Source organism: Mytilus californianus, unplaced genomic scaffold (genome assembly GCF_021869535.1).
Source record: "Mytilus californianus isolate M0D057914Y unplaced genomic scaffold, xbMytCali1.0.p SCAF_6, whole genome shotgun sequence".
NCBI lineage: Eukaryota > Metazoa > Mollusca > Bivalvia > Mytilida > Mytilidae > Mytilus > Mytilus californianus.
In genome coordinates, this window is record NW_026262712.1 from 65,532,037 (window position 1) to 65,555,007 (window position 22,971).

At 31.4% G+C, this 22,971-nt stretch overlaps 1 protein-coding gene across 1 annotated transcript in view; it reads left to right on the forward strand.

Moving 5' to 3' along the window:
* The window catches only part of LOC127705114 (leucine-rich repeat-containing G-protein coupled receptor 5-like), a 77,803-nt gene that overhangs the window by 36,956 nt on the left and 17,876 nt on the right, over window positions 1-22,971 (forward strand). Inside the window, exons 2-6 of the mRNA XM_052209373.1 lie at window positions 17,942-18,013; window positions 18,957-19,028; window positions 21,072-21,143; window positions 21,488-21,631; window positions 22,417-22,488. Of these exons, the coding sequence (XP_052065333.1) occupies window positions 17,942-18,013; window positions 18,957-19,028; window positions 21,072-21,143; window positions 21,488-21,631; window positions 22,417-22,488 (432 nt within the window). The remainder of the gene's footprint in view (window positions 1-17,941; window positions 18,014-18,956; window positions 19,029-21,071; window positions 21,144-21,487; window positions 21,632-22,416; window positions 22,489-22,971) is intronic.

The window sequence follows — 22,971 nt, forward strand, 5'->3', positions numbered from 1 at the left end:
TTGTCTCTTCTATTTTTTGTCTTTTGGGCTTTTTTGTGGTAGGGTTCGTGTTGCTCAGTCTTTAGTTTTCTATGATGTGTTTTGAGTACTATTGTTTGTTTTTTTGGTCTTTTTCTTTTTAAGCCATGGCGTTGTCAGTTTATTTTCGACTTATGAGTTTGAATGTCCCTCTTGTATCTTTCGCCTCTCTTTTATCGTTTTTTGCCATTGCGTTATTAGTTTGTTTTTGAGTTTTGAGTTTGAATGTCCCTTTAGTATCTTTCGCCTCTCTTTTATGCGGAACGGGTACCAATTGGGTATTTAGATCAATGCAGAAAACAGCTTTTCATTTTCGTACATAATATTTCAATACAAATTAATTTGCTTCCGTCTGAATAAAGACGTTTTATATTAATTTACATGTTAGAAACTATCATACTTTCTACAAGTTACAAGAAGTCTTGTTCAAACCCGCTTTCTATCCCCGTTGCCCTTGTTTGCAAAGCCAACTTATTTGTTTTACTATTTGTGTGTCCCTGTGTTGTATATGCATAACACATTAAACATTGACCTATTAGACCACAACAATCAATCAAGCGCTGTTAACATGTGTATATCATAGGAATAAATATTCATTTTGTCTCGTAAGAGCGCTTTATTCTAATCAGACGTGCAATGCTTATCATATGCATATATCTTCAGAACGTCCGGTTTTATCATCGTAGCATTGACTTTTACATTCTGAAGTTTAATGTCTTGACAAGTTTTTATACTTAAGTGAAATAAATTATACATGTGACTTAAGTGAAATAAATTACGCATGTGATTGTATCGTACTCATTTTGTTTATCTTACGCACTAAGGATGTTGACTCATTAGACATTACATCATTGTTTATGTCATGTTAACAGGCACATATTATATCAAGGAATCGTGATTGTACAGTAATTGAACGGGATTTATTAATGTGTTTATTTGATGAAAATAAAGAGTATTTCTCTCTGATCAAAGAAATTAAATGCCGTGATTGTGTTAATCATTCAGGCAACAGAATTCCTCGCACTAGGTATATGTACTTTCTTGTTGATGCAATTTCGTATCTCAAGTTCTTTGCAGAATTTTCTTTTTTGTAAATTTCAACATTCCAGTCGACACTTACAAACAATATTTCACTGATCGCATGATTAAACTGCAAATGGCGTCTGCATATCTCATATTTTTTTTTGCAATAACAAATTTAGTCAATAAGCTGCTACACCTTCAGTGAAATGGACACAATGGCTATATCAACTTACGTAGGTCTTCAATTAAAACGATTTCGTAGATTAATTTGTTGAGTCAAACTTGGTTGTTTTAGTGAAAAGCTTTCTTAGAGACATATGATCAACAGACATATATTGCAACTGGCATTTGTATTGATATACTTTTCACCTAGCAGATAGATGGTTAATCGTTCTAGAAAGACATTAATATCAATAATACAAAAGACCTTAAGGTATTATGGAAATGCATAAATTTTATTGTATATTTTTTATTGGAATAACTCTTTACCAAGTAAACTCTTACATATTGATCTCATTCGTCTTGTTTTCTGTGTGATCATATATCGACAAGAGAATTAGAAATTTAGAGGTTTACATCACTTATATTTTATGTATATTCTTATCAATAATGTTATTAATCTTTGAGAGTGTAAAGAGTTCCTTTAACAAGCCTATGTCCGTTACTTTTATAAACATTCTGCTGTTAAATGGATTTGTACAGAAGCCCATGAAAACGTTACTTTATATGTTTAAAATGTTTCTTTGAATGATGAAAAGAATATTGTTCAATGACGATAACTTGATAGTGCTTTACTGGATAAAGATTTTGAAAATAATTGATTTGCTTTATCTTCATTGGACGATGCGATGAGTTGTACCTCGACATGAATATTCAAATAACAGACATATAGACAGTTTTTAAACTATATAAAATGTGTTTTAAGAATAAATATTTCCATTGTTTTAATTGACCTATATTTCTATTTGACATGAGCCAAGAATAAACAAACGTGTAATGAACTTATCTGGTCCAATTGAAATAAAATATGTACAAGATGTTTACATTTTCAGGACTGAATAGTCTTCTTGTTTCATGTTTTGTTCTGTGTATTTTTTCTCATTTTTGTGTATCACTTCCTAGTAATTGTAAGTTCTGAAGTATTAAATTTAACAATGCAAAAGTACTCATTCAATATATATATATAATAGTCGCATTCTACCGTGAAAGTCTAAATAAACCCATATTTTATTTCTTACAATTCAAATTTTTAGCTACATCGAGACTGTCAAGACAGATGATTATTATCGTCAAGTATTAGAATAGAACGAGACGTTTCGTTCCTAGAATAAATTGTAAAGAAAACCGTTTTATACCTTTGACTTAACTTTATTGTAGCTTAAGGGTAGATTTGTCGTCGGCATCAAATGTAGTCGAAGTGGCAAAAGTAAAGGTACAAAAGTCCAACAATGTGTGAAGAGTTAATTATGACTGTTGACAAGCATAGCATTGTTTCGGGCGTGACAATTTTCTTGACAAAGATTCGCGATATAGTAAGTGGACAATACATGAATGAAATATTATAAATGAAATCGACCAAATAAAATAGTGAGTTATACTTCAATATTGCATTCACATACTAGTACATGAAACTAAGTGAGGATTCATCTACATTGTGTTAGATTTTTGTATTTTCAAAAAAGGCGAGAAATTATGTTGTCAACTTAGTCTATTCTATTACTGATATGCTCCATGTTGTTGAAGGTCCGAAACATTTAAGAAAAATATTTATTTACGTTCTCGCTCTCTTTCGCCAGTACTGTTAATAATCAAAACAACGCTCCGAATATTGGTGAGGTTATAATTTATTTTAGAATTATGTGATCTTAACAATCTTTCAGCAGCCCCAAGAAAAAAACATCGTTATAGAAAAAGGTTTCTGATCATCAATCAGGACAGAAACAACACAAACAGTTTACTGTTACATAACTTTAATAGATAGAAACATGAAAAGACATAGTTGTGTAATATAATAAATTAACTTAAAGAAAACAACAGATTACAAAAAGATTTTATAAAAAGAGAAAATAATACAGACTATAACTTATTTTGGACTCCAATATAAAATTCAATTTCCCATAAATATAAAAAAAAGAATCGTAATTACGGGACACTTTATCCCAATTTTGCAATACTAAATTTAAAGGGGTTCCCCCCAAAATGCAATGCATTTCAATAAATATAAAATCTCGGTTACTAGGCAAATGATTGTGAAATTTTTTATTTAAATTTCAAATCTTATTGACATTGCTTTTATACTGCCTCTTAATATCTTTCAACTTTTTATAAAGTTGTAAATGCTGCAATTACTTAGTAAATGAATACCGCATTTGCATTTTATGCACAGGAATGTATATACTTTCGGCAAGTAGACCAATGCAAGGAATGTATTAGATGTTCTATAGAAGTGTAAACATATGCATTAATTCACGTCCGTCTGTCTGGATGACGGCGTTTAATACTTAATGAGACTATCATGTTTTCTTCAAGTTAAGAAAGTCATAATCCGCTTTCGAACTCAGGCATCCTATTTGCAGTTGGTTTACTGTTTCATTTGTTCCTGTCTTGAATATGCATAAAGAATTAGCAATTGACCTCAAAGAAAATAACATTCAATCAAGCGCTGTCAGTCCTTGTATATTATAGGAATTTATATAGTCTAGAAAATAACGTGAGAAAAGTTTATCAAATGGATTTATCTTCACGACGTTTGTTTGTTCGTTTTTATTTTATTTAAGCACTGTACTTGGTATTTTGATGTTTAATTTCTTGACCAGCTGTGACTAAAAGAAATTTATTACGCAAGCCATGTGATTGTATCGTTCTCATTTTATTAATCCTGCGCATTAAGGATGCTGACTCATTAGACAATATATCTTTGTCAATTTCATGTCAACAGGCACACACTATATTAAGGAGTTAAAGTAATTGTACAATTATTGAGCGGCTTGGGTTTTTTTTAAGTATTCATTTTAATGATAACAACAGGGTAGTTCCCTTTGATCGAAGACAATAAATGACGCGATTGTGTTAATTAACCTAATTTTTCATGCAACAAAATTCTTCGCCCTAGGTACATTTACTGTTTGCAAAACTATATATTATTCTAAATGATAAGGATGTTCTTGTCCCAGGCAGAAAAACCTGGCTGTGTTAGGCGCAACTGTTTGGAAGTTTTGGTCCTCGGTGCTCTTCAGCTTTGTACTTGTTTTGGCTTTCAAACTTTTTTCATCTGAGCGTCACTGGTTAGTCTTGTGTGGACGAAACGCACGTCTGGCGTATTAAATTCTAAACCTAGTACCTTTTGTTAGCTATTATTCGTGTGTTTCTTTGTCCTATATGTTCTCCTATTTATTTGTATTGTAGTCATGTCATGTAATGTTGTCATTTTAATGTTATATTTAACATTGCCATAAAAGCGGGAGGTCTGGCATGCCACAAAACCAGGTTCAACCCACCATTGTTTTCTTAAAATGTCCTGTACCAAGTAAGGAAAATGGCCATTGTTATAGTATAGTTCGTTTCTGTGCGTGTTACATTTTAATGTTGTGTTTTTGTTGTGTCGTTGTTCTCCTCTTATATTTGATGCGTTTCCCTCAGTTTTAGTTTGTAGCCCGGATTTGTTTTTATCTCTATCGATTTATGAGTTTCGAACAGCGGTATACTACTGTGGCCTTTATTTACTTAGCATTATTAAACAGCCAACCTGCTGATGCAATTTCGTGTATCAAATTTTTTGCTGGCTTTTAGTCTTGTTAATATCAACATTTCAGTCGACAGTTACAAACACTATTTCACTTTTGTAGCAGTTAACTCAAAATTACATTGCGAATTTCTTCTGTAAATATCCATTTGTCTGTTTCTTAAAACTGAACAAGTTATAAAAATCTGTGAACTGTTACCATTCACTGTATTAAAAGAGAAAATAGAAGATAATGAGAAAAAGCGTTATGAATATACTGTTATAACATACTAACAGTACACCTTAAGCACGTTTTATACAAAGCATGAAAGACAAACTTTGTTAGTTTTACATGTAATAGAACAGACGCTAGGGATACGTTGTTGTTGTTTTGTTGTCGATAATTCCCGTTTGTATTACCCCAGATGTATCATCTACATAGAAAAAAGTGCAGAAAACAAAACAATGTTATTTAATGGAGATACCGAGTTGATATACACTATCACATAATTGTAGGCACGAGTTAAAACATTAAATGCACGACAACAAATACATTTTGGTAGCAGCTCAACATTCTGTCGATAGTTGAAAATAAAAGGCGTTGTTTAAATTGTATCTTATATTTTTATAAGATCACAAATTTAGTCGATAAGCTACATCTTCAGTGAAATAGACACATTGCTTGATCAACGTAAGTAGGACTTCAATTAAAACTAACTCACTGATTGATTTGTAATGTCAAACATGGTTGTAAGAAACTTTGTTAGAGGTTTATAATCATCAGAATGTTTTGGAAACGGCATTTGTATTGATATATTTTGTACCTAACAGATGGTAAATCGTTCTAGATAGACGTTAATATCAATAATACAAAAGACCTTAAGCTATAATGGAAATGCATTAATTTTATTGTATATTTTTTTATTCGAAATCAACTTAATTAGGTAAACTCTTTTAGATTTATCTCATTATACTAGCTAGTTGCGTGATCTCGCTAATAAATCGACAATATCACCTTTCTCCTGCGGTAAAACCATGAATCAAATACCGACAAGAGAATTAGAAACCTTAGACACTCCAGGTTATTTTATATCTATTATATTTTTTGAACATATTTAACCACAATGTAATTACTTCTGTAGGAGTCTAATGAGTTCCTTCTGCAGGACCAAGTTCCGTTACTTTTATGTGCTTGCTATCGTCACTAGTTTTGTCAAATAGATTTGTACGGAAGCACATGCGAACATTATTTTATATATTTGAAATGACACTATAAATAAAGAAAAGAATCCTGATCAATGATGATCATACCTTGACATTGCTTAACTAGTTTAAGATTTTGAAAATTATTGGTTTGTTTTGTCCTCATGCGAGGATGGGATGAGTACACCTTGACATAGTTATTTAAATGACAGACATATGGAAACATTTAATCAATGTACAGTTTATATAAAGACTTAATATTGTTATTGTTTTACTGACCTATACTTAGACTTTACGTTGTTTTATTTAACGCCATTTTGTCCCAGGTAAGAATTGTCTCATTGACACTCTTCCTACATCTTTTTTATTACTACCTGTTACGTCTATGTTATACTGGCACCTACGTTTTAGAATTATATTTATATTGTGTCATAGATCAAACTTATTCGTTCAGTGTATGTTTAATTGTTTTTGTTTTAATGTCTTTTTGATCCAGTTAAGCCAATTCAATTCATATTCTATAGTGTGTCGTTTTATGTTGTAATGTTTCACTACTGTCTCAGGTTAGGGTGACGGTTGGCGCCTGTTTAAACGGTTAAACCCGCTGCAATTTTATGCACCTGTCCTTAGTCAGGAGCCTGTTCAGTGGTTGTCGTTTGTTGGTGTGGTTCATAGTTGTTTCTCATTTCTCGTTTTTATATAGATTAGACCGTTGGTTTTCTTGTTTGGATTGTTTTACACTAGTCATTTTGGGGCCCATTATAGCTTGCTGTTTGGTATAAGCCACGGCTCCGTGTTAAAGGCCGTACTTTGACCTATAAATGTTAACTTTTTATACATTGTGACTTGGATGAAGAGTTGTCTCATTGGTATTCATACCAAATCTTCTTATTTATATTATCACTGAGTTTATACTAACATAAATAGTGATGTATACTTCAATATTGCTTTAATTTACTAGTACATAAAACTAAGTGAGTTTTCATCGACTTTGTGTTATATTTTTGAATTTTCCAAAAAGGCGTGATTTTATGTTCTTAACTTAGTCTGTTCTATTACTGGTATGCTCCATGTTGTTCAAAATACCAAACATTTAAGAAAATCTCACTTTCTCTTTTTCCAGTTCTGTTAAAAATAAAAACAAAACTTTATAAATCTCATGCGTCTGAAGCGCTTTTGTTGATTAACCCTAATGAGGACAGCTTAAAGCCGGATATTGGTAAGGTTAAAACTAATTATACAACTCTGGGTACTTAACAATCTGTAAGCAGCCTCCACGAAAAAACTTTGTTATAGAAGAATTTAATTTTTCACTTTTTATATGTTTGCAGTTGAGGGGCTATTCTCATCACATGCAATGTCGACGTCAGAGACTATCTCATATATACCATTGTTTTTTTTTTATGTGAGACATAAGAAATCGTATAAGTATGTTTTCTAAATCTATAAACACAGATTATATTATGGGGCAAGAACATGAGGCATAGTTTCATGAAGGTTATTAATACAGTTGAACGTTGTCAGATCTGATCATAAATCAGGAGAGAAACACGTAAACAATTTACTGTTATATAACATCAATTGATAAAAACATGAAAAGAAATAGTTTTGTAATATATCAAATAACTCAAAGAAAACAACAGATTACAAATAGGTTTTATAGAAACAGAAAATAAAACAAACCATAACTTGTTTTAGACTCCAAAATAAAATTAGATTTCCCATAAATATAAAAAAGACTTGTTATTACGGGATACTTTATCCCGAATTTGCAATAATGACTTCCCGATATAAAGAGGTTCTCCCAAAAAGCAATGGATTAAAAAAAATATAAAAATGTCGGTTACTAGATTTTCATTTCAAATTTAATTGTCATTGCTTTTGTGTTTCCCCTCAGTATCGTCTAACTTTTTGTAGAGTTGTAAATAATGCAATACTGCATTTCAGCACATGAATGTATATACTTTCGGCAATTAAACCAATGCAGAGAACGGCTTAGATGTCCTATACAGATTGTAAACATGTGCATTAATTCACGTCCTTCTGTTTGGATAAGACTATCATGTTTTCTACAAGTTAACAAAGTCGTAATCCGCTTTCTATCACAGTCGTCCTATTTTGCAGAGCTAACTGATTTGGTTTACTGTTTCAATTGTTCCTGTCTTCAATATGCATAAAAGATAAGCATTTGACCTCAAAGAAACAGTCAATCAAGCGCTGCCAGCCCGTGTTTATTATAGGAATTCGTATTGTCTAGAAACTGACGTAAAAACGAGCTTATCAAATGCATTTATCTTCAGAACGTTTGTTTGGTTTTTTTTTCATTTTAGCACGGTATTTGGTATTTTGATGTTTAATTTCATGACTAGCTGTGACTAAAAGTAATTTATAATGCATGTGATTGTATCGTTCTTATTTTATTTATCCTGTGTATTAAGGATGTTGACTCATTAGAAAATCTTACCTTGTTTATTTCATGTTAGCAGGCACATAGTATATTAAGAAATTATAGTAATTGTGCATGCATTGAATAACTTGTTTTTTAACATGTTTATGTTGATGAAGATACATTGTAACAGCCATATTCTCTCTGATCAAAGACATTAACTGCCGTGAGTATGTTAATTATTCATGTACATGAACTAACCTGTTGATGCAATTTCGTGTCTCAAGTTCATTTGAGGATTTTTTCTCTAGTAAATTTCAACATTTCAGTCGACAACCTCAAACAATATTTCACTGAATTAGCAGTTAACACTTAATAATACTGCAAATATTTACTATAAATATCATTTGTCCTCTTCCTTACACTAAACAAGTATTCAAATCTATCAAGCGTTAACATTTACTGTATTGAAAGAGGAAATTAAAGCTAATGTCAAAAAAAGATACACATTGCCTTCGTTCAGTACACACAGTCTCTTAATGCACTAGACAAAAAAAAAAAACAAAAAAAAAAACAATAGAACAATAGAACAGTGTTGTATTGCTGCTTTTCATCTCAAAGTTAGTTTGATGCCCTTCAACATATGGCAGACGCTTACATCTGACTGTCTTTCATAAGTTTGAGCGAAATTCTTTGCAGATATGGATAACGCTTAACCTGCCTGCAATTATAGTAAAAAGACGCGGGGTAATGTTACCTAATTAAAGATTATAATGGGCAAAGCATTTAGATCTTGTTTACAATGTCCCTGACAATCTCATTGCTAAATACGGAAACATATGTGTAAAATTATTAGCACAACATACTGTTTTTATTAGCACGAAGTAATGTTTTTGAGAAAATAAATTAGATCGATGGCATATAAATTGAACATGGTTATCGAAACAGAAAACACGTTAATGTATGGGAAAGAAGCTATGGATGTGGTGTATTCATTTATTTTTGGTGGTTGTGTAGAGCACTAGCTGCTACATGTATAATTTGAAATATGTTTTTTTTGTCACCAGCTATCATTATTATTGACTGTGCCATCTTATTTTGTTATTTTCCGTCTTCAAAATTTGGAAACATTCTGTTAGTACATGCGTTAAAATATTAAGAAATATCATATAAGAGATTTCCAATAAAATGATATACGTACGTAACTCGACGTACGGACCTAATGGGACTGGTTATTGCCAACCATTGAATTTGATTAAATACGTTGCTCAAATTTAAACAAAGTGTTCCACTACTTTTTAAAATCACACTGGAATTTTTGTCCATATAAAATAATTTTATCATGACGAAAAATGATAGAAATCTTGCATTTTTATTTATCATTAGAATTAAGGTGTGTTCGATTATGGATTGTTCTGTATTAATTTTGTTTAACTGGAATGCTATCGGAGTCCAATGTATGAAGTGGAACAAAAATTAGAAGTATTAATAGGATGTAGGGCCATATATATAAATGTTCATTGCATATGTATTTTACATATGCATATTTAGTACGAGAAGATGAATATGAACCAGACTTTGTATTTTACCGCAGGAAGACATGTCATCCTACCCGGACACATGATTTTGACCCCGGACCGACCAAGTTTTGTTCTAATTCTTAATATTGCGTGCTTGGCAGAGAGGTAGCCAATCTTCGATTTGAAACGGGCCAGGGTCGAGCCTAAGACTTCCGGCCGCACTCGAGCAGTGGTGTAGCTTTCATTGACGCATTGAGGCAACCGCCTAATCAAATTTCGACCATTCAAAAGAGAGATAAAGAGAATTATATACCATGTACGTCATAGTATAAAGTATACTGAGTGACGGCGGTTCAAAACGTTGACTAATTTACTCTTTACTTACTCTTTCCTCATTACTACCGTCTTGAAAATTTTCTTTCATAAAATGAACAAGGTAGATGCAAAAATCATTTTTAAGTAACATACAAAGTATACCTCGCTGAAAACTGATTCAACCAAGAGGTCATAACTGTGAAACTGATATGACGTTTGATTTTTTTTGGACAACAAACCTGTTTCTTTTGGTGGACAAAATTTTCTACAGACACTTGGCACTCTTCTGGTACTCTTCTACCTTGGTTAATATAAACAAGACTTCATAGTTCACCCAGTTATTATCATCCATACATTTTGACAAAAGCTAAACGTATAAATTAAAAGACATAGTGGATCTTAAACTCAATATCCCCAAATCTGTACAAAAGCATTTTAGAGGAGGTCATACATATAATTCTGTCAATTATTTTTGTTTTTATCAGGACCTGTCTGTAACTGAATACTGAGAATTAAACCTTTAACCAGCAGTTTCATTGAAATATATTGATTTAATGCGCACTAGAAATATTATTTCATGATGAAATTCCACAAATCAGGATGTTTCATAGACAAGATATTTTTGCCAGTGTGTGACCTATCAAGAGTATGATCACCTACACCTATTTTGCGATTCATATTTTCAATTAACCGTCCACTCCCTATTGGCATTTACGTCCTTTAACCAAGGTGAGGACTGCGAAGATTCAAATCATTTGCCTCACCAGAAATAAATTTCAAGTTACGCTACTGTCGATTGATTGATAGTTGGTTGCTTAACGTCCAGTGGCAAATATTTCATGCATAATTAACGTGTAGAGAGCCTGTCATTCTTTCTTTAAGAGGCATCGGATTTAACGTTCCCACTCTGACCGGACAGGACTGCGTACTTGTACATCCCGCACAACAAACGAACTCCCCACTTTGGCAATGGTTTAACTGCCGCTCGGAACAAGACCAATAGTGACCATATTTCTATCCCACCGACCACCTTTGAGGGGTTATTGTCAAGGCGAGCGCGCGACCAAAGAGACAGTTATGAATATGGAAGATACATACACATGTACGTGTATTAATCAAAACATTTGCAACAAGAATGTGTGGCCTTAAGACACCGTGCCCTTTCACATGATCATAGTTCCATGTTCAGTGCACCACTAAATCCGGGTCAAACTATAATTTGGTATATAATTTTAAACTTTTTTTTTATTTAGAACAGAACGGAGGAACGGACGGATGCACAGACCAGTAAATATAATATCCCCCTGCTATAATAAGTTGATCATAACACTAAAATGATCATCCTACTTAACAAAACTTCAATCAAATATTCCGTTCATGTCCGTTTTTCATACATATTTGTATAAGTTAAACGCCAAACATTTTAGAAAAACAATGTAAGAGCAATGACGTTAAATCACGCATACGTTTGTACGGGCTCTTCCTAGACTCCATGCATCGTTATAATTAAAGACAAGATATAAAAAAAATAACTGATTCAGTAAAGTGTGTCATATTTTTTTTTGAAGATTTGTCCTCATTAATTCCATTTGATAAAATTCTACGGAAAGGTGACAAAGTACTATCAGAAAGGTGCAGTGATCTGATATTTTACCTTTGACAAAAGTATCTTGAAATAAATTATAGAAGAATGCTAAAAAAAAAAGGAAAAGAAGCAAGTCGTGTACACGTTTTACATCCCGGCGTGTTTGAAACTCTTGTTTTAATCTTATAACTTTTAAATAAAAAATGAGAATGTGATCTCGCTTCAGATTCAATTATTTTTATTTTTCAAACTGAATTTTGATTTAGTAGCTTTAAGAATTCGTCGTTTGAGAGATAAATATACGGGTCAACAGAAATGACGAAGTAATGATCGTTGCATTTGATTACCGGTAACTGAATTAATTATTCCCTTTAAAAGTTATTGTTACTGAAAGCATTCGAAATTTAATAACAAAATATGTAAAGAATTAAAATAGTAGTTTGTGCTATATTTTAAATAGCATCTATTGCAACAAAGTATGTGTATTTAACGAGCCAAAAATTCATGCAGTCTATGCTCCCCTCCGTCTTCCTTCAATGCAATAGGCCGAGATACGGTCAGATAGGTTGGTTATGTCAAGTAATGTAATTTTATTGGAAATCTCTTCTTAAACGCTAGTCTGCCATACGGCATTACTGCTCCTATTATCAGCGTTTTGTTACCATATGAAAGTCCGGTTCGATTCAAATGGATAGTGTAACGATCATCATTAGTAATGATTTAATGCTTTATAATTTTAAAATCCGAAACTAACATTGTTCATAGAAAATGTTCCTGAATTTATGAACGAATTCAAATTTTCCCATGTAAAGTTTTTTAGAGTTCAATGTTGACTGTCCTTTGATTTTTTACGGAATTTTGTAATACTATTACATATTATTTCCATCACTCACGGAAAAAAACATTCTCCTTCCCTTTTTTTTTGCGAATGACGTTTTGCATGACCATTTGAGAGAGACAAAAAAATGTTCTCAATATTTACCGAATACCTAATCCAAGAATTCAAATATAGAAAAATATTCAACAAGTGACCGAACAACACATTAATTCACAAATGTGCGTAGCGCATGAGTTTATTTTCATTGACCATTGACTTTTTAATAGAAATAAAGTAAAAAATTAAAAGAACTATTTCATTTTCTTCGCATTCTTTGTTGTATTGATGCAACGTCATCGACAACGTCTTGACAACACCCATTGCTGTATGACGTCAGAGGAGTGAAATTATCAGATTTATTTCATGAGAGAAATTATCGGTTTTTGTTTCACTTGGAAATCACGGTAGTTCATTACAACCAATGTAATAAATTTCAATACATGTCTGATGATTAATACATGTATGCTTGTAGTTTTCTATAAATTTTGAAAAATTTATTGATATCATCATTTTGACTTATAAATAACACAAATTGTATATTTCTTGTCTCATTTGTTAATCCTACACCAACTCAGCTTTTGTATTAGACTAGCTCTATAAATGCTTACAAATTGGAGACAACTCTTCAAACAGATTTAACATGAAAATATATAATAGCTAATTTGCGTTGTTGTTGTTGTTGTCGACACTATCCGTTTTCTATACCCCTTTAGTATCATCTACATAAAACTGAGTCCTGTAAAACTAAACAATTGTTCAAAAACAAAAGTTACCGTTGAGTAATTTTACTAATATTAAAGTTTATTCCCTCCTGGTTAACATGATGAAAGAAAGTGTTTATTCTGCTTTTTACTGTTTTATAGTCTCCAATTGTTTTAATCAATTTGGCTTTCGAAATTTGTAAAACAGCTTATGTCGATTAATAGAGAAAGCGATTGAATAATACTTTGGTGTTGCATAATTGAATGTGTGAGTTAAATACTTTTGAATGCAGCACCACAGCTAAATTTTTGTAACCGCTAAACATTCTTCCAATAGTTGAATTCAAAAGGCATCACTGATCTCATAATTTTTTTTCTTATCATAAATGTAGTCTATAAGCTACTACATCTTCAGTGTAACCAACACAATCGCTATATCAAAGTATGTATGACTTCAACTAAAACTAATTCGTCCATTAATTTGTAAAATTATATCAAATATGGTTGTTTCAGTAAAACAATTTGTAAGAGACATATAATCAACAGCAATATATTCCAAATGACATTTGTATTGATATACTTTTCACCTAGCAGATTGTTAATCGTTCTAGAAAGACGATAATATCAATAATACAAAAGACCTTAAGCTATTATGGAAATGCATAAATTGTATTGTATATTTTTTATTCGAAATACTCTTTACTAAGTAAACTCTTATAGATTGAACTCATTCTTCTTGTTTTCAGCGCAATCTTATATCGACAAGAGAATTGGAAATCTAAGACACACCAGGTTACTTTACATCGTTCATGTTTTCTGTATTTTTTTTTATCAACAATGTAATTATTCTTTAGGAGTGTAAGGGTTCCGTCAACATGCTTAGGTCCGATACTTTTATGTACTTTCTGCTGCCAAATGGAATTGTACAGAAGCCCATTAAAAGTTGAAAACGTTACTTTATATATTTAAAATGTTTCTATGAATGAAAAAAAGAATAAAACAATGAAAATATTAATACATCGCACATATTTTCTGTATTTGTTTTATCAACAATGTAATTATTCTTTAGGAGTGTAAGGATTCCGTCAACATGCTTGGGTCCGTTACTTTTATGTACTTTCTGCTGCCAAATGGAATTGTACAGAAGCCCATTAAAAGTTGAAAACGTTACTTTATATATTTAAAATGTTTCTATGAATGAAAAAAAGAATAAAACAATGAAAATATTAATACATCTCTCATATTTTCTGTATTTGTTTTATCAACAATGTAATCATTCTTTAAGAGTGTAAGGAGTTCCTTCAACATGCCTAGGTCCGTTACTTTTATGTACTTTCTGCTGCCAAATGGAATTGTACAGAAGTCCATGAAAAGTTGAAAACGTTGCTTTACATATTTAAATGTTTCTATGAATGAAAAAAAAATATTGTTCAATGACGATAACTTGACAGTGCTTCACTGGATAAGATTTTTAGTATTATTGATTTGCTTAATCTTCTTGCGACGATGAAATGAGTTGTACCTTGACATAATTATTCAAATGACAGACATATAGACAATTTTTAATCTATATAAAAATGTATTTAAAGAGTAAATATTTTCATTGTTTTAATTGACCTATATTTCTATATTTGATATGTGTCAAGAATAAATAAACATGTTATCAAATGAGATTAACTTATTTGGTCCAATTGAAATAAATACCTTGTATACAAGATGTTTACATTTTCGGGACTGAGTAGGTTTCTTGTTTCATGCTTTGCTCTGTGTGTTTGTTTTCCTTTTTGTGTACACCACTTCCTAGTAATTTTGGTATTTAATCTAACCATGAAAAAGTACTCATTCAAAATGTATATACTTACAATTCCAATTTTAAGCTACATCGAGACTGTCAAGACAGTTGATTTTTATCGTCATATAACGTATCTAGAAAGAAAAGTACAAGACGTTTCGTTCTTAGAGTAAAATGTTAGAGATAGCCGTTTTATACCTTTGAATTAACTTTATTATTATAGCTTAATGTAAGTCGAAGTGGCAATAGTAAAGGTACAAAAGTCCACCAATGTGTGAAGAGTTAATTATGTCTCGATTTAATGATTTTGAACATCAAGCACAACATTATTTCGGGGGAGACAATTTTCGTGACGAAAATGTGCGATATATTAAGCGGACAATAAATAAAATGAAATCGACCAAATAAAAGAGGGATTTATACTTCAATATTGCTTTAACATACTAGTACATGAAAATAAATGAGGTTTCATCGACTTTGTGTAATTTTGGATTTTTTTTTTTGTGAAAGGCGTGATTTTATGTTCTTATCTTAGTCTATTCTATTACTGTTATACTCCATGTTGTTGTTGGTACGAAACATGTAAGAAAATCTCTATTTATGCCCCCCTCTCTCTCTCTCTCTCTCTCTCTCTCTCTCTCTCTCTCTCTCTCTCTCTGTGTTTGTCTTCAGTACTTTTAAAAACTTTTCATAGAGTTGTAAAGGTTGCAATCACTTAGTAAATGAATACCACATTTTCATGTAATGCACATGAACGTGTATACTTTCGGCAATGAGAACAATGCAGAGAACGGCTAAGATGTCCTATACAGAATTTAATCATATGCATTGAATGCAGCACAACAGATACATTTTGATAACAGCTCAAATTCTTAAGTTGAAAATAAAAGGTGTTGCTTAAAATGTATCTCATAATTTTTTGCGATAACAAACTCAGTCAATAAACTACATCTTCAGTGAAATAGTATTATTGCTTGATCAACGTACGTAGGACTTCAATTAAAACTAACTCACTGATTAATTTGTAATGTCAAACATGGCAGTTTCAGTTTAAAGCTTTGTTAGAGACTTATAATCATCCGAATGTTTTTGGAAACGGCATTTGTATTGATATATTTTGCACAGATGGTAAATCGTTCTAGAAAGACGTTAATATCAATAATACAAAAGACCTTAAGCTATTATGGAAATGCATTAATTTTATTATATATTTATTTATTCGAAATCAACTTAACTAGGTAAGCTCTTATAGATTTATCTCATTGTAATAGCTTGTTGCGTGATCTCGCTAATAATTCGTCAATATCACATTTCTCCTGTGGTAAAAATCATGAATCAAATACCGACAAGAGAATTAGAAACCTAAGACACTCCAGGTTATTTTACATCTATTATATTTTTGTACATGTTTATCCACAATGTAATTACTTCTGTAGGAGTCTAATGAGTTCCTTCTGCAGGACCAAGTTCCGTTACTTTTATGTGCTTGCTATCGTCACTTGTGTTGTCAAATAGATTTGTACGGAAGCACATGCGAACGTTATCTTATATATTTGAAATGACACTATTAATGAAGAAAATAAGCTTTTTCAATGACGATCAAACAATGTAGCTTGACATTGCTTGACTGGTTTAAGATTTTGAAAATGATTGGTTTGTTTCGTCCTCGTCAGAGGATGGGACGAGTTAAACCTTGACATAATTATTTCAATGACAGACAAATGAACATTTAATCAGTGTACAGTTTATCTAAAGACTTAATATTGTTATTGTTTACTGACCTATATATCTATATATGATTTGATATGTGTCAAGAGTAAACAAACGAGTAATCAAATGAGATTAACTTATCTGGTCCAATTGATTTGAAATATAAATATAAGATGTTTACATTTTCAGCACTGAAGAGTCGTGATTTTTCGTTTATTTGTTTTCCTTTTTGTGTATATCACTTCTTAGAAATTCTGAATTCAGTTGAATAAAATTTAACCATAAAAATCACTCTTTTTAAATGTATATGAATTTTCATATTCTAACGTAATAGCCCAACCAAACTCTTATTTTATTTCATACAATATCAAGTGTAAGCTACATCGAGATTGTCAAGACAGTTGGTTATTATCGAGACGTAACCTATCTAGATAGAATAGAACGAGATGTTTCGTACTCATGGTCAAATTTAGTAGAAAACCTTTTTTATACCTTTGTATTAACTCTATAATAGCCTAAAGCTTTAATTTATCGTCGGCATCAGACTTAAGTCGAAGAGGCAATAGTAAAAGTATGAAAGTTCACCTACGTGTGATAAGTAAATCCTGACTGTTGATCTAGCGATTTTGAACATAAAGCACAATATTTGGCGCGTGCGTGACAATTTTATCGACGAAGATACGCGAGATATTAAGCGGACAAAAAAATGTAATAGAACACATAAAACAGTGATATACTTTAATATTACTTTAAATACACGTAATAGTATATTAAAATAAGTGAAATTTCATCGACTTGTGCAAGATTTTAGTATTATTTTCAAAATTTTACCTATCATAAACAAGACATTTTGCTTTTTGCACGTCATATCTCCGTTTTTGACTATACGTTCTTAACTTAGTCTATTCTATTACTGGTATACTCCATGCTTTTGAAGGTACAAAACATATATGAAAATATCTGTTAACTCTCTCTCTCTCTCTCTCTCTCTCTCTCTCTCTCTCTCTCTGTTCGTAAAGTATCTTGCAGGTAAATTGACTTTTGATATGGTATTTAACTACCATTCATTTAATTTTCTTTATCTTTCCAGAGACCTTAGTATGAACAACATGACTAGCTTTCCTGACAACGCCTTTTTAAAGTTCAGAAAGTTAGAAGAATTGTAAGTATATTTTTCCTGATCTCTATAGCTATTTGTCATCTGTTTGAGTCAGTTGCCTGCCTTTCGTTAAGTTCATACTCTCTTCTCTAAATATGGACTGTCTATGAACCAAACCTAAGAAATAATATATAGAAAGTTGTGCACGAAAATTGCCTATTTTGTTTAAGTTTAGCCAAAAATATCACTAGAGGCAATTCTTGATTCAACTGGTCTGTGACACAAGTAAGTGAAATACGATTCCGATTGTCTCTTTACCGATTAGTTATTTCGTTTGCGGAGGGTCAGCATACACATCGGGAAAGATGCATCATAAAATTCTAAAGAACTCAAAATGAAAGTAACATCTTCTAAAACTGTTAACGATTAACTGTAACGCGCCAAATATACCCAACATTTTTGCTTGTACTGAATTTCATGTTTTTGAATGAGTTGTTCTGTATATTTTCAGTAGTGTTATTACCTTTGCTAATTGATTAATACGATAAGGGGCTTGGAAATGGATATACGAATGCGGAACGACTGAAACTAACGTTAACATACCTAAACAACATTTTATTTATTACAAGGACAATTTTTTAAAAATAGCTTTGATTTTCACACAATAAAACTATTGCTTTTTCATGTTAAGGCATTTTATACACAAACAAAGCTTTTCACAAAACATTATATACATACGTTCTTTGGGGTTACACTGTGTTAGGATCAAATTAGAATAACAATTTAAAAATCCGAATCGGTTTTCTGGATTTACCTTTACAAGGAACGCTAAAACCCAAGCATTTCAAAAGCAGGAATGTATAAATGCATAGAAACAGTCGTAACTGTATGCCCAAAACAAAAAAAGACTCGATTTATCTTTTTACAGCATTTCATTGCGTGGAAAATAAGACTCATTGGTATCATTGGACAAGTGAATAGTCCTATTGGTATTTCTTTATTTCAGGCGACTTGCAGGGAACAAATTAACAGACATTCCACCTAAAGCTTTTCAGGATCTTTACTTCTTAAAAGTTATGTGAGTATTCATATTTCAGATTAAATCTATTGACAATTGAAAACGCGCACTTTTATTGTAGCAAAATATATCCGTTTCAATCTTTAAAGGGTTCAGGAAAAGTCATAAAGTTTGATTTACAGATGTTTTTTTCTAAAATGGCAAGAATTCCAAACTATTGGATATAATCATACTTTGGAAAAGTGTTTGTCTTGATTTTTTCTAAAGTCCTACAAGTTTCATAAGCGTTTTTTTTCAGTTTTGCTTGGTAAAACGATGTAACCAGACCTCAAAATGTGTTTCGTATTAACCATGACATCAGCGTTAGACTTAGGAAATACATGTATATTAAATTTAGCATATCCATATAAAGTACTATTTTTAATCTTTATAGTGGGGAAGACAGTCTTCGACAACAAGCGACACCGTAATCTTAACTGTTTATAAAAATATGAAATTCACATTTTTGAAAAACTTGGAAAAAACAGCTTATGACAAATTAAACTAAATGACTCTTAGAGATCCGTGATATTCAAAAGTGAAATAGCAAAAATACCGAACTCCAAGAAAAATTCAAAACGGAAATTCCCTTATCAAATGGCAAAGTCAAAAGCTCAAACACATCAAACGAATGGAAAACAACTGTCATATTCCTGACTTGATACAGGCATTTCCTTATCTAGAAAACACAAACAAATAAATGCAAAAATAGGAATACCAATAATGTATCTACATATCCTTTTAAACGAATTTTGATGTCTAATTCGATCATTTCCTAGTACAATTTGATGGAAGATTAATAGTAACTTAATTTCCGATTAACTGATATGTCAAGGGAGAGAACGACATTAAAGAAAATTATCGCAGACAGCAATGGTATCCTGAAGAAGTCAATTAAACAACAATTGTATGTGTTCTTAAGATCAAATAGAACACACGCACTTCGAAATTCTTTGAAACATGCAACCATAAAATTGTAGCTGCATATTACTATATTCAAAGTCCTTGTAAATCAATATTCTTACAAAAGTTTTACTGCAAGAAAGTACAGTCTTCATGTTTACGAATGAAGCTTAACACAAATTTCAACTTACCATAAATATCATGACGTTGTCACATGCGGAACAGGATATAGTTACCCTTTTGTGAGCACCTTATATCATCTCCGGTTTTTTCTAAGTGCTCGTGTTGCTCAGTCTTTAGTTTTTAATGTAGTTTTTTTAGACCGTTGTTTGTCTTTTCTTCGTTTTTTTCCCATGATTTTTTTCGGTCTCTTTTCGACTTATGAATTTTGATACTCCCTGTATATTTCTCGCCTCTTTTTACCTTAATGAAATTGAGTATCATTTAACATAGTTGACTGATTCAAAAATTCAAAGAATTCAGATCTTGGAGCCAACAAATACCAAACACATATTCAGTCAACCATAAAGCAAACGTTCTTTGCTATATTTGTTGTCCGTCTTAAAAATTATTGTAAGAAATTCATCAATATGATTATATGAAAATGTAAGATTCTTTTATAAAAATTAATTTGCATGTCTATTATTTCTACAAAGAGAAAAGGTAAATTTTAACATTCAACTCGGTAATGTTCCAGTATAGAAATAACACATAGCTGAGAGGGTGATAGAGCAGATTGTTACCCCGAGAAAATATTGTCAACTGAGGCGAAGCCAAGTTTGACAATGTCTTTTCGAGGGGTAACAATCTGCTCTATCACCCTCTCAGATATGTGTTATTTGATTTATTATACTAAAATGTTCAGTTATTACTGTCTATCAAATTCCAAATTCAAAGTAATAAACTATGATGTGTTGTACATAACAATCATCCATATTTTTTAAGACGCACACTTGATCAAGCGTCTCAGTGAATGGTAATAAAGTATTGCCATGAGAAAGAGTATATAAATTATATACCTCATATTAACCAATCAAAATCTGGCGTTTTGCCATGAAGTATAATGATTATAATTATTATATTATTTGCGAGATATGACTTGAATGAAATGTCGTAAAAATTAATCATATGTACTGTATAAAAGTATCATTTCTTTTGTAGAAACCTTCAACATAATTCATTCACAAAAGTTCCCGCCTATACATTTCAAAACCTGTCATATCTTAGAGAACTGTAAGTACTTTGATATTTAAAGCAAAAAGTACAAACTCAGAAATAAGGAATTTAGTTAAATTTTCGGAAGCTGGTATTGTTAAAAATGCATATTTATCTTAAATAATATATGTCAAAGTCTTATACAAATCAAGCAAAGATATGTGGTCATATGACTTCGTCTATCTAGTTTTTATTATAAAAAAAAAAAAACAAAATCAAACAAACTACGTTTTAAAAATCTATTTTAAAATCTTTTTGCCTTATATTAGCATAGTGTGTACATATAATTAAACGCATTTTACGTCAATCAATAAATATTAATAATTATTGATAAGTATTTACAATGGCTTTCTATTCTGCAGAGATCTTGATGCCAATTATATAGAAGATGTACCAGACGAAGCTTTTAAGCGTTGTAGGAGTTTACAGTTGCTTCAATTGGATGCAAACCAATTGACCAAAGTCCCAACAAAGGCCCTACAGTATCTAAAATCTCTTCATGCTTTGTAAGTCTTCATGTCTAAGATATTAGAATTGCAATAGTTATCAAAATATTGGTATGGATACCTTTGGGCCAAGTCGATAAGTAAAAACAATTGTATTTGGTGTTCAGTTGTGATAGTTCAAAATTTAATCCGTTTTTCTAAACTGATAACGTGATAATTAGCTAGTGTGTATAGTAAATAAACCATAGATACCAGGATTGAAATTTTGTATTTGCGCCGGACGCGCGTTTCGTCTAAAAAAGACTCATCAGTGACGCTCGAATCAAAAAATGTTTAAAAGGGCAAATAAAGTACGAAGTTGAAAAGCATTGAGGACCAACAATTCCTAAAAGCTTTACCAAATACAGCTACGGTAATCTATCCCTGAAGAAGAAAAGCTTAAGTATTTCAAAAATTCAGAGTAAAGCGTTTTCTTAAGCACGAAAGACTTTTATGGATATTCTGTTTTTAAATTTTTTTATTTTCATTTTGACATTTCTTACCTCAAACTTCACATTTCTCACTGATACTTGTCATTTTTCAGTTCCAAGTTGGCATTTCTCAGTTCCATCTTCTTGGAATTTCACAGTTCCAAGTTGGAAGTGAGAATTGTAAACTTGGAAGTGCGAAATGTCAACTTGGAACTGAGAAAAGTCAAGTTAAAAATCAGAAATGTCAAGTTAGAAATCAGAAATGTTATCAACAATATGTACTTTACGTCTTTCGTGCTTAAACCGAAGGGAAAACTGTTATTGTCAATCATCTAATGTAGTTTTATGTTTGTCTGTTCTTATTGCTTTTTTTAGAGACCTCTCAGTGAATAAATTGACGAACATTCCAGATTATGCATTCAGAAACTTAACCAATTTGATTGAATTGTAAGTATCATTGATTGAAGATCAGGACAATTTGGTTCAAATCAAATTTGTTTTTAAAGGCTACATGTGTTAGTCACTTATATGAGATGTCAACATTAGCATAAATTAAAGTGTTCCATCAAATCCTATTGGATCGGGTTTTCCATTGATTTTTAGTATTGAAATCATATAAAGCTACAAAAAAGATTTTTTAACATTTTGTTTGTGTTAAGAAAAGTTATCCGATTTGAATACTATGTGTTCAACCCTGCACTCGTAGTCAATATTTCCTATGGCTAAATGTGACTGAAATCCAAACAATAAAAGTGTCATCTTTTTGACCAAATTCTCTGAAAATAGAGATTTTGGTCAACGTTGACAATTCTATCGTTTTAATTTCAGTCACATTTAGCTCTAGGAAATAGTTGGCCGATATGTAATGAAAATGTTAATTCACCATGGAAAAATGACGCCTTATAAGTAATATTCAGAAAAAATATGTTA